Genomic DNA, 16,052 nt, shown 5'->3' on the forward strand with positions numbered 1-16,052 from the left:
ACCAATACAAGGGTGGTCAAGAAAGATAAACTGAACAGTTATTCCTATTATGTACAGCTGTTGCAAAACCTCACAGCAGAAGATTTTATATAAAGCAAAATAAAGCAACATAAATCTTATAATTCTGAGCAAAATCATAAGTAGAATTTGTGGTGTCTTCAATAAAATAAAATGAAAATAAATAAAGTGTGAATTTCGACCAAGAACGTGTGATATCCTTTTGATGGGCTGGGATGAACAGAACGAACGAACAACAGATGGAGGATGAAAGACCTCAAATAAGAGTCAACCTAAGAAAGCGGTTCTTAAAGATACGAGAACAGGCACCAAAATATGTTAAGGGAAGAACATAACAGATAGGAAATTGAGGCGAACTTAATTCGAGGTGAATCGACGACTTTCCAGGGATGTCAGGCTTTTCAAGGACGCTTGCAGTTGGTATCTGGTGGGGATCTGCCGTCAACGAGATAGATAGTAAGATCACAATTTCAGGAGTTTTTAAGACCTGCACCACCTCAAGATCTCTTTTTCCATTCTCAGTTTTAAACCTATAATATTCAGTTAAGTGGACAGCAAGGTGTGCAAAGATCGCCTGTACTATTCAGTGTTTGGCCAAAAAATAATGCAAATAGGCACAAAATAACATTTTATGAATAAATACATCAGTAGAACGTCTCAAATGCCAGTTCCAGAAGTTTTGAAAAACTCAAAAAAAGAAAAAAAAAAAAAGTTTCAAATGCCTTCATATGATCTTCAAACTCGAAAGAAGTATAACAATATAAAAGCTACGCACACACACATACAAAAAAACCATCACCTGCTGAGCTCTGATTCTTCCTTGCCTCTCAGCAGCCAATTTCTCCAACGAACCCTTGAGAGAAATCTCCAACTCTTGAATCTTATGACCTAAAGTCCTCCATTTTTTCCTCAAAATGCAAGCTACGTTACTTAAGATTGATATTCATATTTTCTAGCTTTCATGCTACTGATTGTCTATACTGTTTTTAGATATCGTGATAGAAGATATCAAAGAAGTTACCAGAAACAAATACGGTTGCTGACATCGCTGCGACTACCAACGCGGACCATTTGGAATTTGCTGTCGCTGCCATGGACGATTGCATGAAAGCCAAGGGCTTTGCTTTCGAAATCACGTCCCGGAAGCCTGGAGGTTGAATGTACATTTTTTTAAACTGCCCCAATCAGTGATAATGTTGTTTGATCCCCGCAATATTTGAAGGGTAATAATAAAAGCTTCTTTACATTCTATGAGATATGTAAAGCTTACAGTTAGTTTTACTTTCTTATTCGTTCTTGAGTGATTTTTTTTTAATTTTTTTTAATCACAAGCTAGTTACAAAGATTCATCTTGGTTTTATTATTGAGTGATCCAAATGTTCGAAGCGATAGAAGGCAGAACATCAAAATGATATTTAATGAACTGTAACCTCAATAAGGATTGAGAACCAACTTCAACCTGGGCCAAATCCAGAATCAGGCAGTACCAATTTGCTAGAGACACATAACTGTAGCGAGTCCAGTCGTTAATAATTGTAACACGATGATGGACAGAATCCTTCACCAGATATGGTTCTTCTCTTGCTTCTAAACGATGTTTTGTTCTGACCTTACTAACATACACACAGCCTTACTACGATAAGTTCTTTGTTTCCAATTCAGTTTATTCCATTTGTTCCAATTTTGTTTGTATCAAATAGAAAAATTATGTTTATTTTTACTTTTTTTTTCTTTCTTTCTTCATACGGTCGGAAGAAAACAATGATGTGGATATTTGATATGCTTCAGAATGACAAAAATAGAATCGTTTCTCAATTGGATCAGCTTTTCCAATCAACTTTGTAATGTAGAGCGCACTAACAAATACAGATAGCTGCGATAACAGAGGAACGAAAGACTCTCACTTGTATAAGATCTTTATTGTATTATAAATCAACAGAAGAGAGATTGGCCAAAAATTAGTTACAACACAATATACTTCCACTCTGGCGATCTCAGTTCAGCAATAACATGGCACAGTAATTTCTGGAAGTCTGCAAATAACGACTCCCAGAAGACTTATCTTTCCTATTCTTTCTGTGGAACCATGCAAAAAAAAAAAAAAAAAAATTGTCAAAATAACAGGAAAAAATGCCCTCGGCCATCAACTTAGCATCAGCCAACCACCACATTTTTCAATCTGGTTCCACTCTACACAGTATGAATCTGCTGTGTGTTCATTTCTGATGGGAGCCTTTCACTCTAGACCTAGTATGAACCTCCTGCATCTTTTGCAACAAAGTGAACCTCATAGAATCTGAATTAGTTAGACTCTGAACCTTTAACTGCCACTTCCGCCATCATCCAAGTTTCATGTTTTGCCATTTGCTACAGTGAATTGGGTAGTATCACTCAATGAGATGTCTCTGAGAGCAGGGGAAGTTAACAGTCCACTGCACTCTAAACCAACAGAACTATCAATACCCTTTTAATCACCAAACCCGTTACACTTAGTTTCAATCCTAGAGGGTTCAGTTAGTTCTTCCCTTCCTTCAGATCTCCAATTTTCAATGGGATGTTTTGCCAACACATTGTTATGAAGTAAACCAGTAGAAAGTGGAGGCATCACTGAAACATCATCCTCTCCATCCTTGCCTAATGACTGGCATTCCAGACCATCAGTATAAGGTTTACATCCAAATTGACTGGGCGTAACAGGGTTAGCCCACCCATTCTGTTTCCTCTCTGTATCATACTTATTCAGAATTTCTGAAGAGTCAATACACTTTTGACTGGAGAAGACACTACCAGAAAACCCATTCACCTTGTAAGGACCATCTAAGTCTACAGGTTCTTTCTGAGCTTTCTTCAGTTTTGCTAATTTCATCTTTCTTGCAGGCTGGTCAAGAAAACCACGAGAAAATAGAGGCTTGAGTTTTGCCCCAGAATTTGAACAAATGAGCACCTCTGATCCATGTCGTGCAAATGATGGATTACCACTTGTATCTGCCTGCCTGAGGCTGCACTCTTTATGATCCGGACGAAAACAAATATTCCCTTCATCTTGCAAGTTTGGGACCAAATTTAAACTCAGAACTGATCCACTAGAAGTTGTCTCTGCAGTTTCACAGGTCGAACCGCTGCCAGTTGAAAATTCTTCAAATGAGGAATTTCTAGCCCCATAGCTCCAACAGCTAGTTGCTTCTAGGCATTCAGGGTCCACACTGGAATTGATGCTTGGCTCCTCAGACTCTGTTGTATTAGCTCCAATTGAGGACACTTCTCTTGGACCCATCACCTTCGTATGAGCAACTTCTATAGAAGGCATATCTTCCAAGTGAGAACATAACTTACCAATATCTTCTTTAGCATCTTCTAACTGTCCAGAAGCTGATTCATGAGATAGAAGAGCAGCACCATTGGGATCTTCTTTTATGGGGACATCCTTGCTTGAAGTATCCATATCCATATAGACTGATTCTTCTACCTCCAGTTCAGGACCAGCTCCAATTGTGGATTCAGTTTGCTCACAGTGATTGCCACCCTCCGACACAACACTTTTCAAATCGAAAGCAGAATTTACTGAAGTGGGAACACCAGCTGTCTCAACTGATTTTATCGACCTTTGCTCTGCTTCTTGATCTGGTTGATCTTCTTTTATGGGCACATCCCTGCTTGAAGTATCCAAATCCATATAGACTGGTTCTTCTACCTCCAGTTCAGGACCAGATCTGGTTGTGGATTCAGTTTGCTTGCACTGATTGCCACCCTCTGACGCAATACATTTCAAAGCGGAAACAAAATTTACTGAAGTGGAAATACCAGCTGGCTCAACTGATTTTATCAAGGTGTGCTCTGCTTCATGATCGCATTGCAGTGATTTCTGTTCTTTGTCCTGGCCTTCAAGTTCCAAAGGCTTCAGACATGGCCGCCGTACACATACCCTGCACATGTAGGATGTATGAGCTTCAGTTTTAACTGCCCACCAATTTTATTGGAATTCAATTTTATATAAGACAAGAGGAAGAGTCACACATGAATATGTGCTAAGAAACTCACAAGTATATAATTACATCTGTTTTTAATTCAACAAAAAAGGGAATGATCAAGTTGTTTTTGAAGTAATTAAAGCAAATGAAACTAGTACAACTTATATATGATAAAAATACAGTAGTTATGAGATGCCAAAAAAAACTAATTAGGAAAGTTTGCAATATATCTGGCTTATATCACAACTCCAGAAAAGGAGACAATCAAAAGATGGAAGTTGATAAGGCTCATATTAGGTAATAGTCTATCTCTGAAAATTTTGAAAAATCAAATGACCTGGTTATTCTACGCGCTAATGCTTTTATGACTGGACACAGAAAATGACGTAGTTCTTTTCTGTGTCACAGAATTCAATAACAGTGAGAGTTTCAAGTAAAGTGAAAAGTGAGGTTGATCACACATAGCAAAATCGTTAACCAAACATATGGGATCACCAAGCACAATCAAGAAGTTTTTATGCTCCCAAAGTGATATTTCTTATCTACATTATTAGCTTAAATTTATCTATAAACCTATTTGAATAGAATTTAAATATGATTGAAAGTATGGTGGTGTCTTTCTTGCATCCCAATATTAACTTAAGTATCACTTTTTCCACCCCAATGGACATTCAAAAAGTTGATTTTCGTTTGAAATGCTGATGCTTTTTTTTACGTACCACATTTTGAGCACTTTTTTTTTATGAAAAGTGAATTAAAAGAGGGAACAACAAAACACAGCCTCAAGGGAGAAAACCCCTAACAACAAGGGATTGAAGCGAAGTTCCCCGTTTAGCAAGTACATCGGCAACAAAATTGGCAAATCTCGGGATATGAGTCCAAATATAATCATAAAAGGCTACAATTTCCATAATCTCAAAAAAGGTGTCCAATTGGTGGCACGGAGCGGAAGAGCGCACGCACCATCCGATCACCACTTTGGACACATTTTGAGCACTTAATCATGCTTAAAATGAAATTAACTTGAGCACTGCAATCCAATCCTATGGCTATGCAAATACTTCTACTTGGATACACAGATAGAGAAAAAGAGGAAAAGGAAAAATGAGAGACAAAAGAGGATAATAAAAACCCAATTAGATGTAAGACATTATAATGAACCAAAATTTTCTTTTTCATCTGAGTGGAGTTTGTATTTCAAAATTAATTAAAACTTCTTTAACACTGAAATCAACAAATTGAAATATACCTGCTATAAAGTAGCATGTAAGCTCCTTGTGCGAGGACTTCCTCTAGTTCAACCTTCATAACCTAAATATAAAGAATGACCTCAGAAGGTATGGTATAAAACATCATAATTCCTTGAGTAGCATCTATCTGTGGTGATGTGTTTAGAGGATTGTGGATAGAAAGGTTGTCCAAGAGTATATCAGATCTTTAACCAAAAATTGGCATTCACTAGCAATGACAGTTTTGCTTCTCCTTAAAAAAAAAAAACATTTCCATTTACTTTAGCTAATATTGGGTGATATATTTCCATTTCCAAAATCAAGCAAAGAGAAACCATTTGACTTCCCCATAACATAAGAGGAGTCTTGTACTCCAAAAGTCTAACCACTTAGTAGCATTACATAAGGACTTGTAGTTATGTTTACCATTTTCTATTGGTTTTAATTGCTATTAGAGTTTTAAAAACTATTTTGCAACATTACTAATGGGTCTGAGCACATTAACTTTTTTTTTAGTAGTAAATCCACCTTGAATAATTCGATTAAGTATATACATTATACTTCTAATAATCTTTGGAATTATGCTTCAAAGGGAAATCTTTGGAATTACTTTTATAACAAAAAAATACAGACATTGATAGATTCCCACACTTTATGCTACCAACACATAGTCTATTTGTCCAAAAAGATAAATCACAACTTGTGTGTTATCTTGAACTATAATGCTTTATTTGGTAAACTAGAAGTTATAAAACTTATAACGACACTTTAAGAAAAGAACATATTTTCAGTTTTTCTATGAGAAAATTCCATAGTTTGAATGTATTTCCTGATCATTGTAAGTTCATACAGTCGTTATAGGCTATATCAAGCTACACTGTTATTCATAGTCCAAAACATACTTCCACAAATTTCTAGCATTGCTATATTTTTACTTTCCCCTTTTCATCGAGTAGGCATGATATGCTTCCAAATGTATGGAAATCAATACTCTGAACCTTCCCCGCCAGCCAAATTCATTGAACTCATATCTGAGATTTTAGAACATTCAAATTTTGATTTAACTGATCAAATCCATTCATCAAAATCAGAGACAAATAGTACTCAGAATCAGCTGAAAGTTAAGGTACTTGTTATAGTTCCACTGGAATAAAGAGAAAAAGAAAGAAAAGAGGGTTTGCTTTGTACTTACATCACGATTTTTTGTATGAACTTATGAAAGTGTGAAGATTCTAGCTAATTCTTTTTATCGTAATTTATCTGACATCCTACTTGAGAGAAGCTTCATTAAATACTTAATAATATTATCTATGTAGCAGTAAACCATTTGAAGCTATACGCTGCAAACAAGTTTATGTGAAATCAAGAAGATGTAAGCAATTACCTTGCAATCATCAATCCTATACCAATTCCCACGGAAATCTTTGGTATAGCATATGTAATGGCCAAAGAAAGAGGCATTAAGCATGTCGACATGAACCACAACAGCATAAAGCCTGTACAGATCAGTACCCTTCATTGCTTCACTCATGTATGGACCAAGGTCTAATAATTCGGGGAATGCCACTCTCTTATTCAGTTTCCCAAATCTTCCACTCTGTGTAATCATAGCAGGTAACAGGTTGTTAGTGCATGTGACTCAAAAAATAATTTTAATAAGCAAAAACATACATCTAATTAGAACCTGAAATCTCTTAAGAGCTATAGTGAGGATATTGGGAGCCTGGTGAACTATAAGCCGCTTCCATGCTTTAACATAATCATTGCAACTGTAAATAGAATAAAAATTCTGTCACCATCTAAAAACCAAGCAAAGAACAATTATCTTATGATGACAATGACATATGTTCATTTGCTCAGGAATCAAGTCAGTCTCATTTCAGAAGAGGAAAAAGAAACAAAAGAGAGACAGGAAGGCAGTATTACTAAACAAGTTAAACCATGCATTTACAATTTCTCTAAAGTTTCAGAGGCCATAAAAAACACAGTATCAGGTTAAAATACTCAGAAAAAACTAGTTGACACCATTAGATTGATCAACGTCATTGTGAACATGGATTCCCCTTGAGTGCTCTTTCTTCTTGCATTTTAATAAGATTATCACCTTTCCCAAAAAAAAAAAAAATGTAGCACTCATTTTCTTTGCACAATGTTAATAAAGCTGACCTGGTCACCAACCCAGTAAGGTTACAGGGTTCAGATGAACTTGGTCCAACCAGGTTTGATTACTGGTAGAACTGATTATGACATTATCAGACATTTGTTTGTTGAAATAAAACCGCTTCACTAAAAAAAAGAGTAAATTTTTTTTTAAAAATAATAGTAATTTGAAGAGAGCCATCTCCCTTAATCAGCATGAAGGAGGACAACTGAAACCTGCCCCTGTCCCTTTAATTTGGTAGCAGGAGAGAAACCCAACCCTCCGAGAGCTGGAATTATCCCTCCCTCTCTTGTAATTCTCAGATAATTATCAATGCAAAGCAATTCATTTTTTCTAGTTCAAGGAAAGTTCTTATCATGGTGATGTAACTTATTTTAGCAAGTCCAAGGCTGAGTTTTAATATGTAACTAAATTTTGAAAGTTAATATAGTAAGCTACCGAGGAAGTTACCCTGATTTTTCTTATCTTTTGTTATGCTTGGAATAGTTTGTGTTTTCTCTTTAACTATGCAAACTAACCACTGAAAGTTCAAGCTCTACTATTTGAACTTGAAAAGCAACATTTCTGACAGTTGAAAGAATATCAGCAAGGTCATCATGTTCAATTTCATCCCTCAACATTACTTATATGATTATGTGGGTCTAAAAAGGAAAGGAAGAAATAAGAGACTGCCAAATCAAGAGTGTTGGGAGGCTTCAAAATCAAGATCTAATGGGCACCATCAGATCACAAGTTTTCAATCCTTCAAAAGCTTTTGGTTTTGCAAATTCTAATCACTTGTTAAACATGGTGGCGGTTAACTGATTCTTATATAGACACTACTATAAATCCATGATTTTTGTTTCCTAGGACCCATATGAAATATTAATTTCTGGAAAAACCTGTATATGGGAGTTTCTCGAAATATTATAGAGACATTTCACTAACATAAAAGAAAATTATATGTAATATGTATGTTTATGTGCGCATATATATATATATATATATATATGAGAGACAAATATAGAGCAAGTAAGAGAAAGCAGCCCGCAGTTATCCATAAAGTAACTCTTTTTTTCCATTTGTGTGTGTAAATTGTATATAAGAGAGGAGGAGGAGGAGGAGGTTGGATATAAGAGAAGTAAATTGTATAGTGCTTCCCTTTCAATGACAATTAAAAAGAAAAAAAATAACAGTGATGACAATGTTATAAAACATAAAATGATTATGAAGAAAATCAGCTGTTTAATCGATGTGGCGAAACAGTTATGAAGTCTTAAAATACCATGATATCAAGGTTTAAAAAAATATAAACCATATAGAATAATAGCACAATATTTTGTTGAACTAAAGAAATAGAAATTATATAACAATGCTAATAAATAATAATCTTACAGAAACCACAGACAATTAACGCCAAGGACTACCACTTACCCATCGCACTTATACATATTTTCCCCATCTAGCCATTCCTTGACAGTGAATTGCTCAAGACAATCTTGTAGAGATGCAGCATCCCCTTGAATTTCAACAGTCAAATCCATCATATTCTCATACCTATGTGAAATTTTATCACATTTTGTGCATAAAACCTACAAAAAAAAATGTTATAAGATTGCTCTTAGTAACAGACAACCAGCAAGAAGAACACAGAAAGAGAACATAGACAATGGAAGGAACAAAAGTAGTTTGAACTTAAGCATAACCTTGAGCCAGAAAGCAAGTCTTATTGCTTAATGTTAATGTATTACAAGATCATTACTTGATGATGTTTCCTTCTAAAAAAATGAACATACCTATAAATTACTATGATTGAAAAAGAATACTACAAGCTTACGAATGCAAAATCTTTTCCCCAGCAAACGGATCAGCAAAACTGTAGTGACAGCAAGAGGGTATTGTGGTGCAGTTGTGGGAAGAATTAGAGGAAAAAATAAAACTAAGACTGCAATAAGAAATATTAGGAATTAATCACATATCTGTTTGCAGTAGATTCTAAGATGACCTGTGGAAAGATTTTAAAAACCATGCAAGATACGCTGAAATGAAGAAAGAAAAAAATTCTAAGAAATTTATCAACTAAAACATTAAAAAAAAGGAAGATTGGCAAAACATGATATGGGGTTTGCTTTTAAGCTTCTACTAACTAAAATTCCTACTTTCCGAACAACTACTGACTTACATTCGACTTAAAAACCTTTAATAGCAAATGCATGTCAACTCAAACACATATATGGAACCAGCAAATCTAAAATAAAAAATTCCTTAAGACAAAAATATATAACGGGAATACCTGTAAAAAAGAAACTACTAAACAGAAAACTACGAATAAAAGGACAGTCTTATTAAATAAAGAATTTTGGTCCAAAAGTGCATGGGGTGTAAGAGATCGTGGATTTGGTGTCTTCAAGCATGCATGCTAGAATATAAGAAACTCTAATAACATTCTACGAAGAAGAAGCATAAAATTATGAAAATCTAAGGACACTGGCTACATCCGATTGTCATATCTCCCTTCCTTGCTAACAACAGTATAAACTTAGCCCACGGAGACTTTGGGAACGAGTATCCATCTAACAAGGTGCTAAATCCATCATTAGTGTCTTCAAGCATGCATGCTAGATCTCAAGGAAAAACAGGTATGTAACTTTTTCAATGCAATAAACACGAGAATGAGCAAGACATCGCTGCCAATTGCTTTCTCAAATAATACAAGGTTCAATATTCCTCATGCATATGCCAGCCACACAGTACCAGATCTCGAACATGACACTAGCTCAATAAACATGAGATACGAGAGAGTGACATTTGAGTCACATTCTGAACCCACATCAGGCTAAAAGTAGCTGAACAAAAAAACACAAAGGATATGTCCTATGTTTCACATTAGAAAACACAACACCTTCTGCATACAAGAGAGTACACCATTTACAAGAGATATTGAACGGAAATTAGAAACTTTTATTTATTCATTCACTTAAAAAGATTACCATTTCCAGTGTTTAAAAAATCATAAAATTCTCACTTATAATGATAACGTTCATATAAATTAACAGTTTGCATTCTGCTTTCATCTTCAATCCCAATGCGAATCTACCTGGCTCATTTCCCATGCAGATTCCAAAAATAACCCTTTTACAGCTTCTCTCCGGCATTCAGCAGCTTTTTTTTCTTTTAAAAACAAGTGAAATGTTTCCACAGACCTTGGTTGTTATCGTATATTATTGTCATTTCTGTATAATGAAAGGGTATTATTGTAATTTCTGTATCTTATAACTTAACCTATGTATATCTATGCATCGGGAGTAAATAAACGTTATCGAGATCAATCGATTTCGATCTCTTGTTTCGGGAAATCAAAATAAGCTTCGGAAAATCTTGTCATTGGCAACTCATAGCATTTCTAAGTGGCAACTTATAGCATTTCTAAGTGGCCATAGACTTCAAGACCCAATAATACACATTATTTGTTTTCCTGAGAACTTTCAGTTTACAATGATCGGAAAACAAGAATGACTCTTGGAGAAATGATGGATGGAGACACTATTTTAAAAAATTAAGTTTACCTCAGATTGGAGATAGCCACCAAAAATATGTTGAATTAAAGTGGTCTCTTGGGTGCTAGGCTCTAGGGCCTTTTCTCCTCCAAATTCATCAAGGCAAATTGACTGCATTGTCTCAATTGCAAACCTAAAGGGTACAACAAGACAAATTCAGCTGGAAATTGCTTATCAATATATTTAAAATTCAGTAGCATCACAGAGATTAAAAATATTAAGCCAGGTAAACAAACCTCATGAACTCGTGAGCATCTTCCTGCTTTCCACATCCAAGATTACCTCCTATATTAGGCAAACGAGAAAGAATATTGAGTGGCGAAAAGGGATGCAAGCTCTGGCTCACTCTGTGGATATGACGTTGAAGTTCACAAAAAAAGCACCAATCATTCCTGCTGCCTGAAAAATGAAGATAAAAAAATACAGATATAAAAATTAGATATGTCCATGGATCCAATAAAAAAAATAAGAAGTATTTAATAATCATCTTATACATTCTCTAGAGTGGCCTTTCTCCAAAAGATATGCTACAAGAGGTTTTGTGCATGCAAGACATTGAAGAACCACATTGGCGAAGCAGCTGTACAGACATCAGCAATTTAAGCATAAGAAATAAAAAAGAAAACAAGATCACTTTAGTAACCAACTAAAAGGAAGTGCACCCAAGTATCACAAATTAATATCCCAGAAGTTAGGGTAATAAGATAATGAACAAGGTCATATTTCATTTTTTCTTTAGCACACAAACCTGTTTCCACAGTTGAGAAGCCCACAAGGTGGGAATCCTGGATTGTCCCAGTTAAAAAGCTTCACAAATTCATCGTAAGGGAATAGAACCTGGAATTTATCATGAAAGATTAATAGAAACCAAGGAAATCCCAGATACCAAGGTAGAGTCATCCCTCATCAAGTCAAATACCTTGAGAGGCTGTGTCAGCTCTTTACAAGTTCCACGAGCTATCAAGAAAGGAGGTGGACCACTAGGGTTATCCACTGATCCAGCTCTCCTTTTGGAAAATGCAATTGAGTCCACACGGTCAACAAACTTCATGTCCCTGCATTTGTTTTTGTGACCTGTTCTCCAGTCCCGTGACTGGCAAGTTGTGGAACTGAAAATAGGATGGTAGTCTTAACCTTACTTGTTTATTTAATGTATAACAAATACCTTCAGGACTTACAACAAAAACTACTAAAACAAATACAGAAGACCAGAGAAGACAAGTAGATTGGAAAGAGCAAGTTTAGCAAACAATTAATCAAAGCAAATCCCATGAATTCAGTATAATATAACAAAATTAGAAGCATTTCATTCACAACAGAAACCAAAATCTTTGTTTAAGCAAGCACCAAGTAAATTACCGGATAGTTTTTTATAAGAAATCAACCTTCTTATTTTTCAAGTTATAAGCTATCTTCAAATGCCCAGATAGATATATCCTACCTCCTTTTCAAGTTATTATTTGCTACTTCAATGCTTGATTGGTCTTCTTCAAGTGTTTGCTCTCCACCTTTTTTTTTTTTTTTTTTTTTTTTGTTTTTGATGTTGATTACACATGCAACCCCCCACTGTGGTAAGACATGAACTCAACACACTTGAAACCCCTCATGAAAACATTGAGACAAAGGCCCAAGCCACCTTCTTAAGCTTCAATTCCATTGAACCTTATAATTGTACACTACTGAATCTTTCTCGTACATGTGCAATCCATCTCACTCAAACAACACTCCCCCCATTTTCGTTTCCATCTGTACTACTCCTACCTGTTCATTAACAAACTTTTTTTTTCTTTTTTTCTAGTTTTTCTTCATCTCAAAATTATCAGTCCTGCCCCATTCATCTTCTACAGATGATGCTTCTCTAATGCCCAGTACTTCCCTCCACTTTTGCTATATGGTCCAAAAGCCACAAAAATTTGCAAAAATTTTACCTTTACCACTTCTGCTACATGTTCTTCATTCAGCCACAAAATTTTATCATGTATGATACATTTTCTTTTTCATTTGATGCCTCATTCTCAACCTCTAGTGGCATTCAATCTTGGGATCTAAATTTGAGATGCATCTTATCCGAAGAGCAAAATAAGCAAGCCGGTGTGTCACCCTCATAGATTAAAAAATACATCCGGACCACAGGCAATGACCTTATGATCTAGAAGAGAGATCTTTTGGGGTTACACTTACTCGCCATAAAGCATGCTTACTTTTGTGACTTTGATCCTTCTCTGGAACTTGTTGCATCTATCTATTAGGTCATGTTGTGCTGACTAAAGTTACTCCATTCATTCGGTTTACTAAACAAAAGGCAAGATCCTTACTACCTTTCAGTTGTGTAGGGAAGGAATGTGTACTCAAGATTCAACTTGTAAGATTTTTGGTGTTGAGGAAGCAGTTGTTCACATCCTCCTCCATTGCACCTTCACCAGCCACATTTTGGGCACTTTGGTTCTTAAGTTTGCTCTTCAAATTTTGCTTTCCACCCTCCTTCCCTGCCCCTCTAGTGCCATTATTAGCTCTCCATTTGAGCGTATTATTTCATACAAATTATATGATCATTGAAGAGGGTACAACTGGTAACTTACTCTAGGCCAGTGAATTCCTGGACTTCAATAATCTCCCAACTCCACTACCAGAGAAATTTGGGTATATGTTATAAACATTCAATATCATCCAATTGTGGCATCTGTCCAGTGTTCTCTACTCTTTATGCAATTCCATGGAAGGATATGGTCCTTCTACAGGGTCTTAGGGCCTTCTCGCTCTCTCTAAACCTCTCATGGTTGAGTGTGATCCAGGCAGGGTTCAAGGGATTCCCCTCCGAATGCTGTCTACAATTTATTTAGCCAAGACAAAGGATATTTTTAAAACTTTCAACTATCTCTTGAACCCAAATTCCAAAACATGTGAATTGGTCAGTCGATCTCGTGGCTAATAGTGAACTACCAGCCAATACAATGTTGTTGGGCAATGCTTCCATTTAATTATTTTTGTATTATTATTTTTATCTCTTTTACATTTGCAATTGTTGATTTTTTCTCTAAGTTGTACTACTCATATTCCTCTCAGGAACCTCTTCTTAATTTAATCTTTGTTATCATCAGTATAAAAATTTTAAAAACATTACAAATCCACTTTAAAAATAACTAAATTACTTTTGCTAATACTAATTAAATCTTTGGGGCTCCAACCGTATGATCTCCTGATTTGTATTACATAAATGAAAGCAGCGATGATCAAAAGCTCAAATCAAATACATTTAATGGACAACTGTAGCTATTTACATCAATTGTTTGCACATTCAAGCAGATAAACAATCATGAAGAGCATCCCAGGCTTACATAAACTTCTGAAGTTAACTAGTTAAATATTGCACTCAGACAGACCACTAATACAAGCAGTATTCATTATAAGATCACCAGATACTAAAAGTACAAATCCATCCAACAGATACAGCCCAAAACCAAGATCACACTACAGACTGCAAAAAGTTTCCCTCATTGAATGGAGTAAACTGGGTAGCTTTACGGATCAGCAGCCAAAGTAACTGGGAACTTTTTTGTCCACAGAAATAATTATTGACGTTCGCTTTTCTCTTTTTTCACTTTATCTTTTATCCCTTTTTTGTGAACATCGTTTTTCTGAGGTCTTATATCCTTGCTGTTGCAGTTTCATGCCCGTTGTATGTTTTCCATACTTTGAAACTTCCGTGCTCTTTTATCATTTTCACAACAGTGCTACCCAATGATTAACCAAAATAAGTACGCAATTATATGCCCTTACACAGCATTCCATAATCGCTCCACGACTACAGAATTTTTTCTTTTTGAAGTGCAAAACTACCGAAATTTCAATACAATTATTGAGATTAGAAAGTTAGGAGACGAAGTTTGTGATTCAGTAAAATGAAATGCAACCCAAGACAGTATCTTGGCACCAAAGAAACGATTAATCGACCAAATTTTTCCACTAAATGAAAAGATTTAAAGGATATTAAACCCCTCCAGGCAGACAAAAAGCGTACCAGTAGCGAACAGCCTTGCAGCCAGAACATTGCTTGCGTCCCGACTCCCCACAGACAATACAAGATATGCCCGCCACGGTGACTGTGGACCCACCGGACATCATCTGACTCCGGCGGCAGTCCTCCGCGGAGTCCCCGTCGAACTTGGCGTCGACAACAAAATACCTGGAGGCCGTGGACTTGACAAGATGAACCAATCCTAGGAGGAGGAGCACAGCTGTGGCAACGAATTGCAAGAGCACTGAGAGATCGAAGGGGAAACCCGAGACATGCATCTACGCTTCCGATCAGAGCCCGTAGCGGTTTTCATCGATTTCCCGGCGAGGTTACAGATACTCGGACCCGCATACCATATAACCCGACTCCTCTCTCCTTTCTCGATTGCTTCTCGCCGCCTCCCTATATTTGTCGATTCACTTCCGGACTCCCGGGAAGGCAGGGGTGCTTACTACGCACTCCAGTGTTCTTTCCTGCGTGCGTTCGCCTCCGTCCGTCTCTCAAGTCTTGCGTGACTCTTGACAATCACGAAGAAACCTGTGTCGCTAAAAGGTGTAGGGTGATACCGGTCTAAGCCCACTTTCCATTTAGTTAGCCGGGCCCACTTACCCCGATTGGTAAACAACTGTCAGCGTTGTGCGATATGAAGTTTCGATCGTAATCACCCTCTCCAGAAGGGGCTAGTGGCATCCGGAAAGTACTGAAATTGATGGATTAAAAAAGCATAATGAGCCTCTAGCTTCCCCTCCCGTGACGAACAAGGAGGTCCGGCTATAGGGCCCACGCTCTTCACTGAATCTATTCCGGCCTGTAAAAAGCTTGCTACGGTCTTGGACAAGATAAAAAAGATAGTCTTACTCAATTCAAGGGTTCTGAGATTACATGTCAAGAATATTTTCCGTTGCAATTAATAAATTAAACGCAGGGTACTTAATAGTGAGTTCAATGCAGCAGAAGAGTTGCATTCGCAAGTTGGCTACCCGGCGGTGGAGAAGCTGAACTTCCGATGCTTAATTCAGATGAGCGAGTACCCCAGAGATGTGACGTTCTTTGCTGGCCAGGGCATTCGGCTGATCGACTTATGATGCTTGGCTAGAGAACGGTTTCTTACATTTCTTAAGACAA

The 16,052-nt window shown here is 36.5% G+C and overlaps 1 protein-coding gene across 1 annotated transcript; it reads right to left on the bottom strand.

Annotated features, from left to right (window-relative positions):
• Window positions 1-1,897: 1,897 nt before the first annotated feature.
• Window positions 1,898-15,417, bottom strand: LOC137946019 (ubiquitin carboxyl-terminal hydrolase 19-like). Its single transcript, XM_068792167.1, has 11 exons — window positions 14,931-15,417; window positions 11,832-12,021; window positions 11,661-11,749; window positions 11,407-11,492; window positions 11,149-11,311; window positions 10,922-11,045; window positions 8,790-8,947; window positions 6,900-6,984; window positions 6,600-6,812; window positions 5,236-5,297; window positions 1,898-3,941 (listed from the first exon to the last, which is right to left on the bottom strand). Exons 1-11 carry the CDS (start codon window positions 15,203-15,205, stop codon window positions 2,486-2,488), a joined length of 2,901 nt encoding a protein of 966 aa, XP_068648268.1. The 5' UTR covers window positions 15,206-15,417; the 3' UTR covers window positions 1,898-2,485.
• Between the last annotated feature and the right edge of the window lie 635 nt (window positions 15,418-16,052).

The sequence above is a fragment of the Aristolochia californica genome, unplaced genomic scaffold (genome assembly GCF_029961685.1).
Source record: "Aristolochia californica isolate CCGP_79_NKW_82.1479 unplaced genomic scaffold, dmAriCali1.0.hap1 SCAF_12, whole genome shotgun sequence".
NCBI lineage: Eukaryota > Viridiplantae > Streptophyta > Magnoliopsida > Piperales > Aristolochiaceae > Aristolochia > Aristolochia californica.

Excerpts from the sequence above, each read along its gene's own strand:
- LOC137946019 (XM_068792167.1), bottom strand. The coding sequence starts at position 15,205 with ATGCATGTCTCGGGTTTCCCCTTCGATCTCTCAGTGCTCTTGCAATTC. Across the intron at positions 8,948-10,921 it reads GTGGCTATCTCCAATCTGAG|GTTTTATGCACAAAATGTGA; the intron begins GTAAACTTAATT and ends TTTTTTTTGTAG. Across the intron at positions 3,942-5,235 it reads TACATGCTACTTTATAGCAG|GGTATGTGTACGGCGGCCAT; the intron begins GTATATTTCAAT and ends CTACATGTGCAG.